General features: G+C 43.1%; 1 protein-coding gene across 5 annotated transcripts in view; it reads left to right on the forward strand.

Annotated features, from left to right (window-relative positions):
* Positions 1-18,603, forward strand: part of LOC128409843 (24-hydroxycholesterol 7-alpha-hydroxylase) — a 71,202-nt gene that overhangs the window by 20,814 nt on the left and 31,785 nt on the right. For 4 of the 5 annotated variants that reach the window (XM_053380293.1, XM_053380296.1, XM_053380294.1 and 1 more), the window contains exons 3-7: positions 6,902-7,076; positions 8,887-9,036; positions 11,426-11,519; positions 13,970-14,068; positions 18,453-18,543. In XM_053380293.1, coding sequence (XP_053236268.1) covers positions 6,902-7,076; positions 8,887-9,036; positions 11,426-11,519; positions 13,970-14,068; positions 18,453-18,543 — 609 coding nt within the window. The remainder of the gene's footprint in view (positions 1-6,901; positions 7,077-8,886; positions 9,037-11,425; positions 11,520-13,969; positions 14,069-18,452; positions 18,544-18,603) is intronic. The other variant, XM_053380295.1, reaches the window with a different exon arrangement.

Genomic DNA, 18,603 nt, shown 5'->3' on the forward strand with positions numbered 1-18,603 from the left:
TTTTGACCCCTTGTAATCTCCCACGTTTCCAGTATATAATTTAGAATTAAATTCAAATCCCCTAAATAACAATTTCTTTTTATTACTCTTGCTATATATATCCTCACCTCACACCAAAATGCTCTTATCATCGGGCAGTTAATCATCATATGTACTAAGTTTGCATTTTTACTTCCACATCTCCAGCCGTTGTCTGCATTTGTTATTTTCTTCTGGTAAAGTTTTGCTGGAGTCCAGGGGACTCTGAATATTACTATTTTCTGCTGAAGAAGTCTTAGTCTTTGATCCATAGAGGCTATTTCTGTTCATCATCAAACCTTTATTCCATTAGCATACAGCCATAGCAGGATAAGACAAAAATGCTAGAGAGAAGGAACCTAACAAAATTCAAAACGATATTACTGGCATTGTGACATTTAAATTACCCTAAAACAATAATGTAAAAAATTAGTTGCCAGTGCCGGGAATCTAAAATGCAGATGTATATAAAACATATAATGGCCCCAAAATAGGCTCGGCACATTAGGTTAAAAAGGTAATACAAAGAATTAAAACAGGTCCAGGTCTGGGACACACTACCCAGTCAGTGTAGCCCTGAGTTTCAAAGCCTGCACTATAAAGATTGCCACCCCACGTGAAATTTGGGGATTTGCGTCCACAAGAAGCGATTTCAAACAGTCTTCCTTAGATGTGATGGTGGGCGGGATCAAGAGGAGGAGCTTAGTTCTTATTAGCTCATAAATAGGGCAGTAGAAAAAGAAGTGTATGAAGTCCTCTACTTCATTCATTGTACATGGACATAGACGCTGAGTAATGGGGGTCTTAAAGTAAATCCCCTGCAAGAAGGCCGTGGGTATAGAATGGAAACGGGCCATGGTAAACGCTCTTCTCAAATTGGGCTCCGTCAGGTCTATCAAGTAGTTGGCAAGTGATCTTACCACTTTCACTTTAGGGAGCCACTTGGAGAGGTGAGCTGTGGTGGACTGTGCCCGGTCCATGGCCTCGTCTCTTGTAAGAATCCAGACCCGGATATTATGATGGTCCCAAGATGACAGCGTGACAAGATCTGGGAGGGAGTAGCGTGCCGTGATAATCTCCATGGCCTTGGACCATTTGTTGTTATGAGCACAAGTTAAAAAGGCTTGCCTGGCTAGTAGGGAGCCTGGGGCTTTGATTAATTTACAATAAAAACTAATAATTCTAATGTGGGCTCTCGCAACAATAGAGGGGAGGCCCAGTTCTGTTCTTAACTGTGCAGCAACCGAGCCCTTGGGGAGGCCCAGTAACTTTCGTGCAAAAGAGTTTTGTAGAATCTCGAGCCGTTGTAGTGTTTTTAAATTCCACCCCCAGATTTCAACCCCATACAGTAATATCGGGAGGACTTTGCTGATAAATGCTTTTCTGATTGGAGGAACCAACTGGCCGCCTTTTGCATAGAAGAATTTCTCCAAGGCTTTGATGGTTCTATGGGCAGCCAGGATGGTCATATTTAGGTGAGCTGACCAACTAAGCCTGTGCTGAAAAGTGATGCCCAAATACTTGAATGCTGAACAATATTCAATAGAGTTGCCCTCAAAATTCCAGAATGGCTTCCGAGTTTTCGTGCCAAAAGTAAGAATTTTGGTTTTGGCGAAATTGATTTTGAGGGAGTTGGTATCACAATATGTCATGAGCCCTCTGAGCATGTTGTTTAAGCCCTGCTTGGTTAAAGACAGTATCACCATGTCGTCCGCATAGAGTAATATGGGGATCTTGAGCTGTTGTAAAGAGGGGGCAGATTGGTTTAGGGCCTTCATGGTTGTAACGATGTCATTAATGTAGAAATTAAATAGAAAAGGGGCCAAGAGGCAGCCCTGTTTGACTCCTTTATTCAGAGGGAAAGAATCAGAAAGAGCTCCCAGAGGGCCAAATTTTACTCTGGCCGATATGTCATTATGAATTTCCATAAGAAGGTGGAGGAGTCTCTTATCTATGTTGGTGTAACTAAGCTTCTGCCATAGCCTATCTCTAGGGATGGAGTCAAAAGCGGAGGTCAGGTCCACAAAAGCCGCGTGTAGTTTGCAGTTGAACCTGTTTATGTATTTATCAATCAATGTAAATAGAACAAGATGTACTAGACGTACTAGAACAGATATACTATGACCTTTACTGTTCCGGATGGAATAACTTTGTTTCTTCTGCCCACTCGATTAATTTCTCTAACAAGAATCTAGAGTAAACCTTGTATGATATGTCCAGCAGGCTAATAGGTCGATAGTTACGCGGATCTTGTGGGTCCCCCTTTTTATGTATTGGGATGACTATGCTCTGTTTCCAGTTAGGTGGAATCTTAAGAGTAGCATTAATAGTGGTAAAGAGAGATGCTAAAATAGGGGCCCACCACGTCTGGTTCGATAAAAATACCTCAGGTGGTATCATATCCTCCCCCGGGGATTTATCCCCTGATAGCATGCTAATTAGTTGTAAACATCTCTCTGGGGAAACTGGTTCCCAGGTGGGCAAGGCAGATGCTGGAGGAGAAGCTATTTCTGTTGATTTTATACTTGACTCCCATTTATTATTTGTTATCTGTACCCCTAACTCTTCACTCCATTTTTGTCTATCATATTCTAAATCATATTTCTTTCTGTTGAGTAGGGTTTTATATAGTGCAAGTGTAGAGTTTTTTGTTTTTGCTGCAGAGATTAAATCTTGTAGCAACATGGGTGTTTCCAATGCTGCTATAGCATCAGGGCCAAACTGCCTTTCCAACATATGTTTCAATTGGATGTATTGCCCTTGTGTTTCACTGGTTAATCCATACTTTACTTGCAAGGTCTTATATTCCACAAATTTTCATCAATTAATTGATTCAATGTCAAAATACCTTTTTTCATCCAATTTTGCCAAATTATTACTTGATTTCCAATTTTTAATTTTGGGTTGGCCCATATTGTTAATTTCTCATGCTGAAAGGGGTCATCCTTATTATTTTTATTTATATTCATCCAATTTTTTATAGGTGCTTTAATAGTCTCCAGGATAATAGGATATTTCATAAAATTGCAGCCCAGTTTAGTCCACCCTACAAGAGGTTCAAAGAAACTATATTCAAGAGTAGCCCAATTGGGATTCCTGCTAGCTCTCCAATCATTAGTCTTACTCAGCAGGTAGGCTTGGTGATATAGTTCCAGATTTGGGAGACCAAAGCCACCTTCCTTAGTTGGAAGTTGCATTTTATGTAGTAATATTTTTGGTGGCTTTGTACCCCACAGGCACAATCTAAATAGCTGATTTATTTTTTGGAAATAAAATTTGGGAATATGTATTGGTAATCCTCTGAGAATGTATAAAAGCTTTGGAACAACATTCATTTTGAGGACATTAACCTTTCCCCGAAGGGAAAGGTTTAGAGGTCCCCACCTTTCAATATATATTTAAAAAATCTCATTTATAATTTGATTCAAATTTAATTTTACAATTTGGTCTATATCCAATGAAATCATTATACCCAAATATTTAATAAACTCTTTGCACATCCAAAATTGATGGTTTCTATACAATGTAGCCCTTGGCCCAATTGGTAAAATCTCTGATTTTGTCCAATTTATAGAATATCCCAATATTCTGCCAAAGGTTTTTATTTTCTCCATAATTTTTGGAATTGTATCTTCTGGTTTTGTAATAAATAAAAGGATATCATCTGCAAATAATACAATTTTGTAATTATCTTTGTTGTGTTTTACACCCTTGATATGCTCATCCTGAATTATTGCTCTTGTTAATGGTTCCAGGCACAGATTAAATAATAACGGAGAAAGAGGACACCCTTGTCTCGTTCCTCGATTTAAACTAATCAAATTTGAAATTCTTCCGTTTGTAACAATCTGGGATGTTGGGTTTTTATAAATCATTTTAATCCAATTACAGTATTCTATAGGGAAACCAAATTTACGTAACACACTCATGTTTTTCACTTCAAAATTATCCTCCCTCAGAGATGTTGTTAGCCTTACTAAAGACAGTTCCAGTAATACAGGCACTATACAGGTAAGAAGGCAACAATTTCCATTCTCGTCTGTGTTCATAAACATTAGCACTGCTTCCATTCCACTGCAGCTTGTTTCCACTAAATTTTTTGTTGTTGTTTAGTCATTTAGTTGTGTCCAACTCTTTGTGACCCCATGGACCAGAGCACACCAGGCTAATGTCTTCCACTGTCTCCCGCAGTTTTGTCAAATTCATGTTGGTAGTTTCGAGAACACTGTCCAACCATCTTATCCTCTGTCGTCCCCTTCTCCTTGTGCCCTCTATCTTTCCCAACATCAGGATCTTTGTATGGACAGGCGGAGTCCCCCCAACCCCAGGCAACCCCTGAGTGGAATAATGACTCAAGAAATGTGCTATGGGATTAAAATTGGCCACAACTTTATTAAGTTTTAGGTGTAGGGAGACCTTGGCTCAGGCATTGGGCATTTATCCTTCTCAGTCCCCTGCCGGGGATCTGGGAGACTTCAGGGTTATCCAGAATGTGTGGGGATTGGACTGGCTCTGGAAAACATATGTTCAAGCAGAGAGCCCGCCCCCTGTTTTGCCGCCTTCGCAGGGGAAAGCAATGACAACCTCTTGACGTATGGCTAAAGACCCCTTTAATGGGGAACCCTGGGATCACTGCCGCAAGGGGGGCTTGGGTCACCGCTTCACGCCCCCCCCCATTTAGGAAGATAGACTAAAGGATTCCACCCAAGGCCTGAAACCGCCAAAGTTGTGACATTTTTGCTACGGGAAAGGCAAAACTTGCCAATGCAGGAAAATTCCTTTCTGGCCCTTCAACAGTGACCCACGTACCTGTGGAGAAGAGGTTAACCTGCAAAATAAGGCTTAACTGAGGGAGGGCAGGATGGGAGAAGCTCTGGAGCCAACTGACGCTTCGCAGGTATAAGATTCACTTTCCGTTGTGTGGGCAGGATGGTCCCTCCCCCTACCTGGCCGATCCCCTGGCAATGCCTCCCCAGGCAGGATTGGGCGATTGGCTGAGGTAGGCAGAGATCTCCAGGTATCCAGTCTGGGGTGGGTGAAGCCAGCCCATACTACCGGGAGCCTCACTGGGATCCGGGGGCTGCACACAACCACACAAAAGGCGTGTGGGGAGTGGTCATTTCCAGGGAGTCTTCTTTTCTCATGAGGTGGCCAAAGTATTGGAGCCTCAGCTTCAGGATCTGTCCTTCCAGTGAGCACTCAGGACTGATTTCCTTCAGAATGGATAGGTTTGATCTTCTTGCAGTTCATGGAACTCTCGAGAGTCTCCTCCAGCACCATAACTCAAAAGCATCAATTCTTCGGCGAGCAGCCTTCTTTATGCATGTGACATGATCCATGCGACGGTCACCTCCAGGCTTGACTACTGTAACTCGCTCTATGCGGGACTGCCCTTGAAACTGTCCCAGAAACTCCAGCAGGTGCAGAATGCTGCAGCGAGGCTCCTCACAGGGTCCTTGCCATGGGAGCATATTTACCCAGTGCTTTACCAGCTGCACTGGCTCCCGGTGGAGTATAGTTTAAGGTGCTGGTTTTAACCTTTAAAGCCCTATGCAGCCTCGGACCCTTGTACTTACGGGACTGCCTCTCCTGGTACGTTCCGCAGAGGACCCTAAGGTCCATGAATAATAATAGCTTAAAGGTCCCAGGCCCTAAGGAAGCCAGACTATCCTCCATCACTTTTTCAGTGACGGCTCCGACCTGGTGGAATGCTCTGTCCCATGAGACTAGGGCCCTGCAGGACTTGAGCTCCTTCTGCAGGGCCTGTAAGACAGAGCTATTCCACCTTGCCTTCAATTTGAATTAGCCTGAACCTCTATTCCCTTTTCCCTTTCCTCTTCTATGAAGAATCCCTTTCTGGGACCCCACATTTAAATTCTTCCCTGGTCTCCTTGCTGACCCTAGTAGGACCAACTTGGCCAGTTGGTCCTGGTGATCATTTGATGTCTACTGACCGGGTTCCCCCCCCCCAAAAAAAATGACTCCTGAGTTTTTGAATTTTATTGATATTGATGCTGTATTTTATGTTGTATTTTATGCTGTTTTAAAGTCGCATTTTAATCATTTATATTTGCTGTTAGCCGCCCTGAGCCCGGTTTTGAAACCAGGAAATGTGGGGTATAAATAGAATTATTATTATTATTATTATTATTATTATTATTATTATTATTATTATTATTATTGGCCCAGCTCTCACTTCCATACATCACTACTGGGAACTAACTTAACTCACTGGGAACTACTTACCTAACTCCCACATGCCGCCTAACCCTGCGGAAAGCAGGATTTAACCCCCACCTATCAACTGATCACTGTCTTCCCCACCCCAATGTAAAGGAAACATGCTGAACATGCCATTAATTACTTATTGTTTGTGGACTTAACACACACTCCACAACAATGAATTCTGATCCTATTCACTTTACTGGTTCTAGAACTCAGATTAATATGCAAACTACAGCAATATGCACTTCGATGTACACTTCCGTGACATACAGGTACATGTATTTTTCCACTGGGGGGGCATGAAATTTAGATGGAAGAAACAGTGTGGGAGTGCCATGGCATCAGACTCGGAGGAGTCTGCCATTCCTATATATGCCATTAAGAAATTCTCAGTTGCTTATTCACGCTATAATGAAGACATATTTAGTGAAGACAAGGAAGCACCCAACTTTACCAGGGCACATTATGTCAAGATTCTGTATCTACATATTTTTTATGTCTAATCAGAAAGAATTGCCTATTTTGAAAGACAACACAACATGAAATATAGAAACAAAACTGTTCATGATGCCTGCACAGATTCTAGGGTATTTTAAGTACCGGTAAAACTTTACAGCTTATTCTGACTGATGTTATTTTTCCCACTTGGATTTTGAAGCTTCAATTCCTGAAGAAATATTTTACAAGAATAGGAGCAGGTTATATATCATGATGAAGGGAAGACTGAGTACATCTAATCTGCAGCATATGCCTAGGAGTCTCTGTCAGGAACTTCAGAGAAACATGGAGGGCTTGGGTCACGAGGGAACTGAGGAGCTCAGAGATCTTGTAAGGTAGGTGATTTTGCAAACCAGCCAGAATGGCACAGGCCTCCATTCTTTTCATTAAATAAAATTAATATCTAGAATAAGCCATAAATGTTGTAGTTTAGAAGAAAATAAAATATAGTTTAAACACTACAAGAGAAAGCAGAAGGGTAGAGCACTGGTGGAGTTGCCATAAACCCATTTTACTATTGGATAGGATATTCTTGTGAAGCCAACAGTAGCATCTCCTCAGTATGTAATAGCAAGGGAGTGTGAGAAATATACTCTTTGAGGCTAATTTCATAGAATCATTGAATAGAGCTGGAAGGGACCCCAAGGAGCCTCCCGTTCAACACTCTGCAGTGCAGGAATATGCAGCTGGCCATACAGGGATCAAACCATAATACATACTTGTACATTGGAACAATTTGACTTTGGATCGGCTTTGGATCCATTCCAGTCTGGTTTTTGCTCTGGTCATGGGACCGAGACGGCTCTGGTCGCCATAACAGATGACTTCCGTAGGCAGCTGGATTGAGGCGGGTCGGGGCTCTTGATTCTTTTAGATCTGTCAGCAGCCTTTGACATGGTTGACCACAAACATCTAGACCACCACCTCACCTGCGAGGGGATTCAGGGTGCAGTCCTTCAATGGCTGCACTCATTTCTCTCTGGTCGGGGACAGAGGGTGGCACTGGGGGGGAGGGAGTTGCCGTCGCGCTACTCCTTTGTGTTTGGAGTACTGCAGGGTGCAATTCTCTCCCCGATGATTTTTAACATCCATATGCGCCCCCTTGCCCAGCTTGTCTGAAATTTAGGTTTGGGAGAATTGGATTCTAACATTACAGTGGTACCTCGGGTTACATACGCTTCAGGTTACATACGCTTCAGATTACACATTCCGCTAACCCAGAAATAGTGCTTCAGGTTAAGAACTTTGCTTCAGGATGAGAACAGAAATCGTGTTTTGGCGGCGCGGCGGCAGCAGGAGGCCCCATTAGCTAAAGTGGTGCTTCAGGTTAAGAACAGTTTCAGGTTAAGAACAGTACGGACCTCTGGAACGACTTAAGTACTTAACCTGAGGTACCACTGTATTAGAATGACATATCCTGATGACACCCAGCTTTATCTGTTGATGGACGGCCACCCTGACTCAGCCCTAGACACACTGTTCAGATGGCTGGATGGCTACGTGGGAGCTTGGTAAAGGTAAATCCTTCGAAGACTGGGTCGAGACGATATGGGGTTGTGGGGCCAACTCCCATCCCTTGCAAGGGCGCAACTAGTGCCAGCACCTTCCAACAAGAGTTTGGGTGTAATTTTCGACACCTCCCTTTTTAGGGAGGCACAGGTTACAGCTACAACAAAGACAGAATTTTTTCATCTCCGCTGAGCTAAGCAGTTGGTCCCTTACTTCTCACACCTTGACCTCACCACTGTGATCCATGTGATGGTCACCTCCAGGCTTGATTATTGTAACTCACTCTATGTGGGGCTGCCCTTGAAACTGATCCAGAAACTCCAGCGGGTGCAGAATGCCGCAGCGAGACTCCTTACGGGATCTTCGCTGTGGGATCACATTTACCCAGTGCTATACTAGCTGCATTGGCCCCCGGTGGAGTACAGAATCAGGTTTAAGGTGCTGGTTTTAACCTTTAAAGCCCTATACAGCAGAAGTTTATCCACTACAATCTATTTCACCTATTTTTACTTTACTTTTACTTTACTATTTTTACTTTAGTTGTATGAAACCAGTATAGCCAACAGCTGACCATTCCAAGTGGATTCTAACATTATTTTCCTTCAGTCCACAACTATACCTTTTCTCCCATTGCAGGCACATCATGTTCCCATCAACAGTGAACACCCTGTTTGGAAAAGACATATTTTTGACCACCAGGGATAATGTCAAGGAGTTTGAAGAGCACTATCAGAACTTTGATGATGATTTTGAATATGCTACCCAACTTCCAAAATATTTTTTGAAGTAAGGGAGTAGTGTTTCTGTTTGACAATATAAATTTATCCAGAAATTCATGTTCTAGCTTAGACTGTCCTCAGATTCCTGTTGCTTATGTCTACAATATTATGGGTGTAATCCATAGACAACGTACCGTATATGATGGCATGTTTTCCCTCCAACTGGCATACTCCTGTAGTCATTGGATCCAAGACTGCTTGCAGTAGCTAGTTGGGGAGCCTAACTAGTATGTGCAAAGTTCACTTTTGATTTGCTAGATTTACACTACAACAAAGAGGGGGCCCTGCATTCTGTGAAGAGGTGTGAGCACAGAGTCAGCTTAGTGTGATGTTATGGAACAGGGGCAGTGCATCCTGTTTTACCGCCGGAGGAGAAACGTAAATGTGCCACCTTGCTGCCCCACCTCTGATTACGCTCCTCTCCCCTGCCACTGCTGAAGCCTGCCTTACCCGCATTGCACAGCGGCACTCACAAAGCACCAGCAGTTGTGCTGGCTTCTGGCGAGATCTCGCTGAAATCTCACAAGTTCTCATGTGCTATGTGAGATCTTTGCAGAAACCATTGCTGCTCTGTGTGCCGCTTCTCCAGAGGTGGCAGGACTCCACGGGGCACTGCCTGGTGGGATTCTGCCGCTCAAGGCGAGCTTGCCTCATGGCCCTGCTATGGAACCTGCTTGAATGGGAGCAAATTTAGGCCAAGTGCAGTTTTGGCTATCTGGAAACAGACGCTAAACTTTTTTCAAAAAATAATTGTGATCATTTAATCCTCACCTCAATGAAAATAGAGATAGATAGTAAGGGAAATCCTGGTTAGCCTTAACTGCATCCTGAGTTGACAAACTGCCTGAGCAGAGTGGAAGGATGTTCCAAAGATGGCTCTTTCTTTTCTGGGAGTTAGCTATGAGCCAGTCTGCAGTAGCTCACCATGTATTTAGAAGTGCCTTTGTATGCCTAAGAAATCCTTTAGATCCTGGCCTGCAGCAAGCCCTTATTGGATCTTCCCCCTTCTTGTAAGGTGTTATATATTTAGTGGTCTGTGTTTGCCTGAGCTTGAGTCTGGACTAAGGATTCTGAGCTCCTGTATTCTGATTCGATACATGATGTCCAATCACAGAACATTTCAGGATTTGGGCCTCTGCCATTGGCCCTTGAACTCTGAGGCACGATTCGCAGTTTGGAAGTTTAGACATCCAATCACATTGAGAGTGGGAGTGGCCCAGGCTTTCAGGAATGTATATAAGGAGTTTCTTTGCCCCTGTTTCCCAGTTATGTAGTTCAATAAAGGTTCTTGCTGTTATCACTGCATCTTGCCTTGTGGGCACCCACCTACACTTCATAAGGCTCTTCTGAGAAATCCTGCAGGGCTTCTCATAAAAGTGAAAGTACTTGCCCTGTGATCAGAGTTGGGATTAGAAGTGGTTCTGTCTCAAGCAGAAAGCCTTCCCTGATTCTGCTGGCAATTCTCCAGTAGTGACAAAAGGGGCAGTGGTAATACTATTCCTTCTTTTTCAATGCACCCTGTTCATGAAGGCCAGCATGGCAGGTCCTTTCAATCTTACTGACCAGCATGAACTGGGAGCATCTTTCTTTCTCCTCCTGTGGGGTGTAATGGCTCCATTAATTATTGTGAGGAAAGGGAAAACGCCAGTGGGAATGAAAGAGAGTAGGGGGGGAGAGGTGTATTTATTTTTCCTTTACATATCATAAAAACATTTAAGTGGTTTACAACAACAGTATCTATATACAATAAAACCACATAAAAATTAAAATTGAGGGACTACCCTCTGAGTTTGTCCCACTAGAGTTTTATTCCTTATTTTCACTGACAGGACATCACCACTCTTTTTTCTGGCATCACGCTCTGTTTATGCCAGCCAGTTAGGAGAAGAACCATTCTTCCTAGCCAGAATAAAAAGAAAACAGCACCTTAATGTGGTGCCTTGAACTGTGAGCAGATTTGGTTGCTCAAGGGCTCATTCACACTCACCTTTTGCCCTGCTCTTTCCAGGCAGAGGCCCACACTTTAAAGCTCCATGCCTGAGTGTTGGATTTTTTGCCCCAGAGCTTTCCCCACAAAACCGCACTGTTTAGTGCTTAATCTGAGCAAATGTCAATTTGGGTTTTCCACCGGTTGCCATTTGCTCCAATTGAACTTTGAAGAGCAGGTTTTGCCTGGAAAGGCTCCAGAGCCAAAAATATGGACATGGGGCTTTAAAGCGTGGATGAGCCTGGAAAGAACAGAGCAAAGGTCAGGGTTGCTGAGCCCTGCTGAACTTCTGCAACTGAGCATTACTTGAAAGTTTAAAAAAATTATAGGAAAATTGTTTAGAATTATTTCCTGAGTACAGATAATCATATATATTTCATAAGGGTTTGTTTTCCTTTTTGCTTCCTAGAAAATGGTCTAAATCAAAGAAGTGGCTCCTAAAAAGTTTTGAAAAAGTTGTCTTGCATGCAGAGGAAACTAATCCTTCAGATGACAGTTCTAAGGTAAACCTTCCATAAGGCTTTTCATGTGCAAAGTTGTAAACTCATTCGAAATATCATTGTATCTATTCAAAAAAAGTCTGCATCTATAAGCTGTCTGTTCATATGTTGCCATGTTGTCAAGCCATTGATTAAGGAGGATCGTATCTGTATTCTTCCAATTCATAAGTATCAGTCTAGCTCAACCAACCGTGGGAGCAGCTGACTGTAAGCCTAGTTTATCAGGAGCAACTGGCTGAAGGCTTCTCTTTTCTGGCTGCTCTGCCCACCAAACAATGCTCTGGGCATCAGCAGGTTGTCACTATTTCGGCAGAATGCCAGATAGGCCACTAGCCATTCTGCTAACAGAGATACGTTGGTGGAGCAAATGAAGGGGTTGAGCTGTGGGCAGCATGCGGGTGAGAAATATGGGGAGGAACACATTTGAATCTAATGCTACCCCCTCATTCCATTGCCACATACCCCATCAATTGCAGAACATTACACAAGCTCCAGAGCTGCCATAAGACATTTTCCTCACATGGTTTTTGTATGTTCTGGTTGTGTATTTCCCCATTCCAAGACTCAGCGTGTACTGGATCTAGGGTTCTTTCTAGCAATGTGACAGTGGTGTTTCTTTAGTTTTGGCATAACGAGAGCACAGATTTACCGTACTTTTCCATGTATTAGACGAGGGTTTTTTACTCCAAAATAGTGTTTAAAAACAGAGCTCGTCTAATACACGGGCAGTACATTGGGGGACCGGGTGACTGGTTGCAGCCACAAGCTGCAGCTTGTAAATGGCGATTTGGTGAGTGATTGGTTGCTGCGTCAAGGCCTGCCTTGGATTGGCTGCCGCTGCGGCAATTGGGTGTTTGGTTTCCAGCTTGTGTTTGCAAACGGGCAGGTGCTTGTCGGCTTCTGCGACGCGAGCAATTCTGAGCTCTTGTCTTTAGGGTTAGTGATTTTCTGCACCCCCCCATGGGCAATCCCCCCCAAAAGCCCAACAACTCTGCACAATCCTTCCCAAAAGCAACCCCCCCAAAGACTCAGCAACTGTAGGCAATCCTCCCCCCAAAAAAGCTCAGCAACTCTGGTAATATAGTCATCTCCCCCCATTTTCTTAAATTATAGCACCCCAAAATAGGGGGCGTCGTATACATGGGGGCATCCTATAGACAGAAAAGTACGGTACTCTGTCTGGCAATTAAAAGCAGCTAGCAGCAATAAAACATACAATGACAATAAACAAGGACGTGTGGGGTGTACACATTTCTTCCCTACTGTCATCTTGAAGATGTAAAATGTACCTATTTCCATTTAACAAATATTTAGAAGCATGGAATCATAAAAAATAACTCTTGTGCTTGGGCTTCTTTGTGGTCTGACCATCAGTGCCTATCTCTCCCACCTAGGTTGCAGTTAGGGATGAAAGAATAGGTCAGTTTCTGAATCAGTTCCGAATCGGTTCAGTTCAGAATCATTTTGCTTAAGGAAAAAAGTCCTCATGGAAAACAGCCAAGCTTTTAGTGCAAATTTGTTCAAATACATACATGCATGCGATTTTGCCCACTCTAAACATTTCCCCCCAAGAGATCCATAATAATAATAGTCAATGCATTTTAATACAATAATATTTTAGATGTTATTTTCACTAATATATGCATTTTTGTGCACCCCTTCCCTTAATATACACATTTCTGTACACATTATTTGACTGGAGAACTGCGTCACACAATTCAGAGAATTTTTACAAAATTTGAAGGTTAACTGTGTTTTGGCTTGGCTATTGTTTCTTAAAGTGTGGATCAGGCAGGGCTCACATTAAAATGGTGATGAGCAGAGCAGGGGGAAATACCAGCTAGCATGCGGCAACAGATTTGACACTTTTGTATCTTTCCCCATCATCTGTACCTGAAGGAAGTGTGGTCACTTGGGCATTCTAGAAAATGGTGTAAGGAAGAAAGCTTGTGTGTGTGCAGAGCCTCACAGCTCTGCAAGAGAAGGCAGAGCCACCTCTTCCATAGTAAAACTTGCAGTGCATGGGGAACCAGCCACACACACATGTTCCTCCTCATCCCCTGCCCCATGAAATTTCTCTCCCCTTCCCAGCAAAAGAGGCATTAAAATAGCCTCTTTCACAAGGAGGAAAGATTGTCATTAAAATTTCATATAAATTGGTTAGAGCATGGTGCACCATGATAACAGTTTCGATCCCTGTATGGGACAGCTGCATATTCCTGCATTGCAGGGAGTTGGACTAGATGATCCTCAGGGTCCCTTCCAACTCCATGATTCTACAATTCTACAAAATTTAAAATAAAAAGCACTCGATAGCCAGTGGCCGGTGTAAGTCAGCTTGTTATAGAAATAGCTTGGGTTCAAAGTAAAATATGGCTGCTCTGTGAGAATGACTTGTTACCCCATTAGTGTATGCTATTTTTATTTCGTCTGTGTTCTTCTGATTTTAACAGACACTTTGGCAACATGTCCTAGACACTTTGCAAGGAAAGACCTTCAGTGCTAATTATGGCCTCTTACTCCTTTGGGCATCTCAAGCTAATACAATTCCTGTAAGTATGAGACAGAAAGTATGCTTCCTTCAGTGAGTAAAGTGAATCAAGGAGCCACTGGCAGGCAATTTTCTGAGCCTTCAGTTTCTTAGAAAAGTACCGTATTTTTCGCCCTATAGGACGCACTTTTCCCCCTCCAAAAACAAAGGGGAAATGTGTGTGCGTCCTATGGGGCGAATGCAGGCTTTTGCTGAAGCCTGGAGAGTGAGAGGGGTTGGTGTGCACCAACCCCTCTTGCTCTCCAGGCTTCAGGAAGCTATCCGCAAGCCTTGGGAGCCCGCGGGAGTTCCCGCCGGGCTCCCCCGGCTTACGCAGAGCTGCCTGCACCCCGAAGCCTGGTGCTCTGAGCAGTCACGCCGGGGCTTCGGGTAGCTCTGCACAAGCCGCGGGAGGGCTCCCCCGGCTTGCGCAGAGCTGCTTCTTATCCCGAAGCCCCGTCGCGCTGAGCGGTCGCGCCGGGGCTTCGGGTGGCTCTGCGCAAGCCGCGGGAGGGCTCCCCCAGCTTGCGCAGAGCTGCCTCTTATCCCGAAGGCCTGTCGCACTGAGCAGTCGCGCCGGGGCTTCGGGTAGCTCTGCGCAAGCCGCGGGAGGGCTCCCCCGACTTGCGCAGCGCTGCTTCTTATCCCGAAGCCCCGGCGCGCTCAGCAGTCGTGCCGGGGCTTCGGGTAGCTCTGCGCAAGCCGCGGGAGGGCTCCCACGGCTTGCGGAGAGCAGCCTGTTCTGGGGGCTGGGGTCGGGGGAAGCTCGGGCTTCCCCCGCCCCAGCCTCACGCCTGGGGGGGAAATAATTTTTTTTCTTTATTTCCCCCCCAAAAAACTAGGTGTGCCTTATGGGCCGGTGTGCCCTATGGGGCGAAATATACGGTAAGTCTCTAGCCCTTCCAGGAAGAAAGTTATGAAACAATGTGCAATTTCTATGTATTTTCTTTCAAATGACCTGGGCTAGCTGCTCCTGTGTTGATGTTTATAGCCAGTGAGTGAAGTCAGGCATGTGACTGATAAGGTGATTTGTTTGAACACCAGGAAATCAGAATAATTGCACCAGGGCCCATGCCAGCAACCAGGGCCCCAGACTCTGAGGTCGCATTTTTTAAAAGAGTAAGTCTCTTGTCCTTATAGAAAGAAAGGTATTAAGCAACCTTCTAAGTTGGGGTCTGATGCAAGCAGAGACTAGTGTAACTTCTTCTCACTCTGCAGACAAAGAGCCCTGGGTGGAGCTGGAAGGGCCCACCCACTTTCAAATCCAGTTGGTTATGATTTTAACTCCTCTCTCCCTTTCTGGAGGGAAGGACTTGCCTGGGCAGTTATCATGGGACCCAGATGGAAAGAAGAGTGTCAGGGACTGGGCACATGAGGAGGAGCTTCCGCCTAATTCAGAGGCCTCATTATTATCATAATCTTCTCCCTCTGCCTGGCTTACAGCAAAAATTGTTTGGGGAGGAGTGAGCACAGTGCAAAGGCACATTCAGCCCCGCCCCACAAAAATGGGCTGTGCACAGGGCCTCACAAATCATGAACCTGATACTGCCATCCTCAATTCAAGGGACAGCACTCTGCTTTTGTATGTGAGGCAGGCATTCTGGTAATGCTACTTCTTTCTCTGGGTCTCACTAAGGTGGGATTTCTGGATTAGGTGGCAGTTTTTGAGGAGAATCCATAGGTATCTGAGGATGCTGTCAAGAACATATTCTTAAGAGCGGGGAATAAAGGAAGCACTATCCTTTGGGGTTCTTCCTCCCCTTCATCTGAGGCAAAATCTGCAGGAGAGATTGATTCAGTAGCAAAAGATTATGACTCCCATCGTAACATGACGCATGAACGTTTCATCTCGGAACCCGTAAGAATATTACGCATAATGCCTTAACAGGTTTTAGAGGCTAGGCATTATTCTGAACACACATTGAAAACAGCAGCCCTGTGTCAAGTCTCCGCCCCCCCAATGATTCTATGATCTTCCCTTCCTTGTGTAGAAAAGCAAATGAGTGCCCCTTCGAAAGAAGGGGCATCCCAGAGTCACTTTCTCTTCCTGCTGTACACAGGGAGCCAGCCAAAGAGGGGCTCCGGGACTAGAAGCAAAGTTTAAATATGTAATCCAACCACAGTTATGCAATTTTATGATTGTGTATTGTTAAGAAGAGATATTAAGTATATTTAATATTTAAGAAAAAACAGCAAGTAGCTGAGATGATGTCATAGAATCATAGAATTGTAGAGTTGGAAGGTACCCCAAGGGCCTTTGCAGTTCAGGATTCTAAAGTATCCATGGCAGATGGCCATCCAATCTCTGCTTAAAAACCTGCAAGGAAGCAGAGTCCACCACCTCCCTAATGAGACTGCTCAGAGGGGATGTGAGATCAGTTAGTCTGCTCTAGCAATTAGAACTTTGTGGTCTTTAACCCCTTCATATACTTATGAGCATTGTTTGCGGATCTCCCACAGATTTTAGGTCCCATACATTCCGGTTTCAGATACTGAAGCAAAAACAGTCGAGTCTAATAAAAATTACATTTGGCTAGATCACGTACATACTGTTGCCAGAACACCAGATATAGTAAACTACTCCCCTCAGGAGGAGATGGGATGGGGGATATCAAATTTAGAATTTTATTATGAAGCGTTCCAATTGAAATATTTAATAGATATTGTTTATAATGATAAGATCAAATGGTTAGGATGGAGAATGAAATAAATAATGGAATAGGAAGAGAGGGGATCTTTATCAGAGATATACAGATGGCATGTAAGAAGACGACAGGACCTAGGAAAATAGCTCCAGCAATTTGGAAGAAGTGGAATAAGAAATGGATGCCTGTATATTCAAAGTGAGCTCCATTAAAATATATAGATAAGAGTGATACAGATCCTGGATGGAGGAAGAAATTAGAAGAACATGGATTTAATAAATTAAAAGATGTGTTAGATGAAGACGGGAAGTTAAGGACAAAAAATAGCATTTTGGAGAAAGTAGGAAAACAATATTGGTTGGAAGTGCAAGGGCTATAAAATTAATAGAAGCGGAAAAAATAGAGGATATGATGAGGTCAGGATCCGTAATTGATGAAATACTTAACAAAAGACAATTAACAGAGAAAAGGATAGCAAGCATGGTATATAAATCAATGATAAGAAGTAAGGAAAGGATGATAAGGATAATTCAGAATAAATGGGAGCGGGAAGGGCTGTTTCATTTGAATACGGTCCAAGAGATGATGAAGAGTACTGATAAAATAAAAAGAATAAGATAAATATAAAGAATTAAGTAGGAAATTCCTATTGAAATGGTATAGAACCCCGGTGCAAGTGGCACATATAGTTAAAGGATTGAGTCCTAAGTGTTGGCATTGTGGTCAAGAGTTAGGGTATATGCACATATGCGATAGGAGTGCATTTGTGTAAAGGAATATTGGCAAAAGATTATATAGGTTATTTCTGATGTATTTCAGGTTAAAATAGAAGTCAATAGAGAAATGCTTATCTCAGGAATACTGGAGAATAGTAAAATAGAACGAAAAGAGCAAGATTGGTATAAAATTATGATCTTAGCTAGTATGCTTGTTATTGTATTAGGATGGAAAGAAAATGATAAATGGACAATGGAAAAATGGAATGACTATGTTTTTGAATATATACAATCTGATATATTTGAACAGGTAATAACGGAAGATACATGGGAAAACAAATGTCAAAAGATTTTGGATAAAAGGACAAGTTATAGGAACTGGATAGCACGGAGGGAAGCCAACCCAAGCATCCAAATTAGAATGAATAATCTGTGCACATGGTTAAAGATATGAAGAAAGAACAAGTTTTGGGGGGAGGGGTAAAGGGGAGGGAGGAAGGGGGGAATAAAAAAAATAGGATAAATGAGTAGGTACAAAAGTATATACTGTTATGTATAACTAATAGGAGGATGATTTTGATGCATGTTATTGTTAGATTTTCAACTGAATGATTTTTTTTTTTGTAAGTTATTTGACATCCCTAGATGAAAGTGTGATCATAAAGAATGGGGGAAAATAATAATAATAAAAATAACTTTAAAAACAAACAAACAAATGTACATACTGTTTAATCATTAGGAAGAGAATAAGAGGAGTCCTGGCTGTCTAGTCCCATCGTGTACAATGAGATGCTCCTGAAAGCCCACTAAAAGGACATGAGGGTTATAGCTGCTGATATTCAGAGACTTGCTACCTCTGAATATAGCAGGTTAGCCACTTAGACTAGGAGCCATTGATAAACCCATTCCATGTGAATCTGTCCAATCCCACTTTAAAGACATCTGAGGTAGTGGCTGTCAGCACTCACAGTGACAACAAATTCTATGGGTTAATGTGTAATTTCCTCAGGTCATTCTATGACCATTTCCTCTGGTCTTTCTTTAGGTTTCATTCTGGACACTAGCATTTATTCTATCTCAACCTTCTGTTTACAAAGAAGTCATGGATGAACTAGAACCGGTTTATAGAAAATCAGGTAAATATGCCTAAATGCCTTACTATGACATCGGAATTGTTTGGAACAGTCTGCATATCT

Source organism: Podarcis raffonei, chromosome 3 (assembly GCF_027172205.1).
Source record: "Podarcis raffonei isolate rPodRaf1 chromosome 3, rPodRaf1.pri, whole genome shotgun sequence".
Classification (NCBI taxonomy): Eukaryota; Metazoa; Chordata; class Lepidosauria; order Squamata; family Lacertidae; genus Podarcis; species Podarcis raffonei.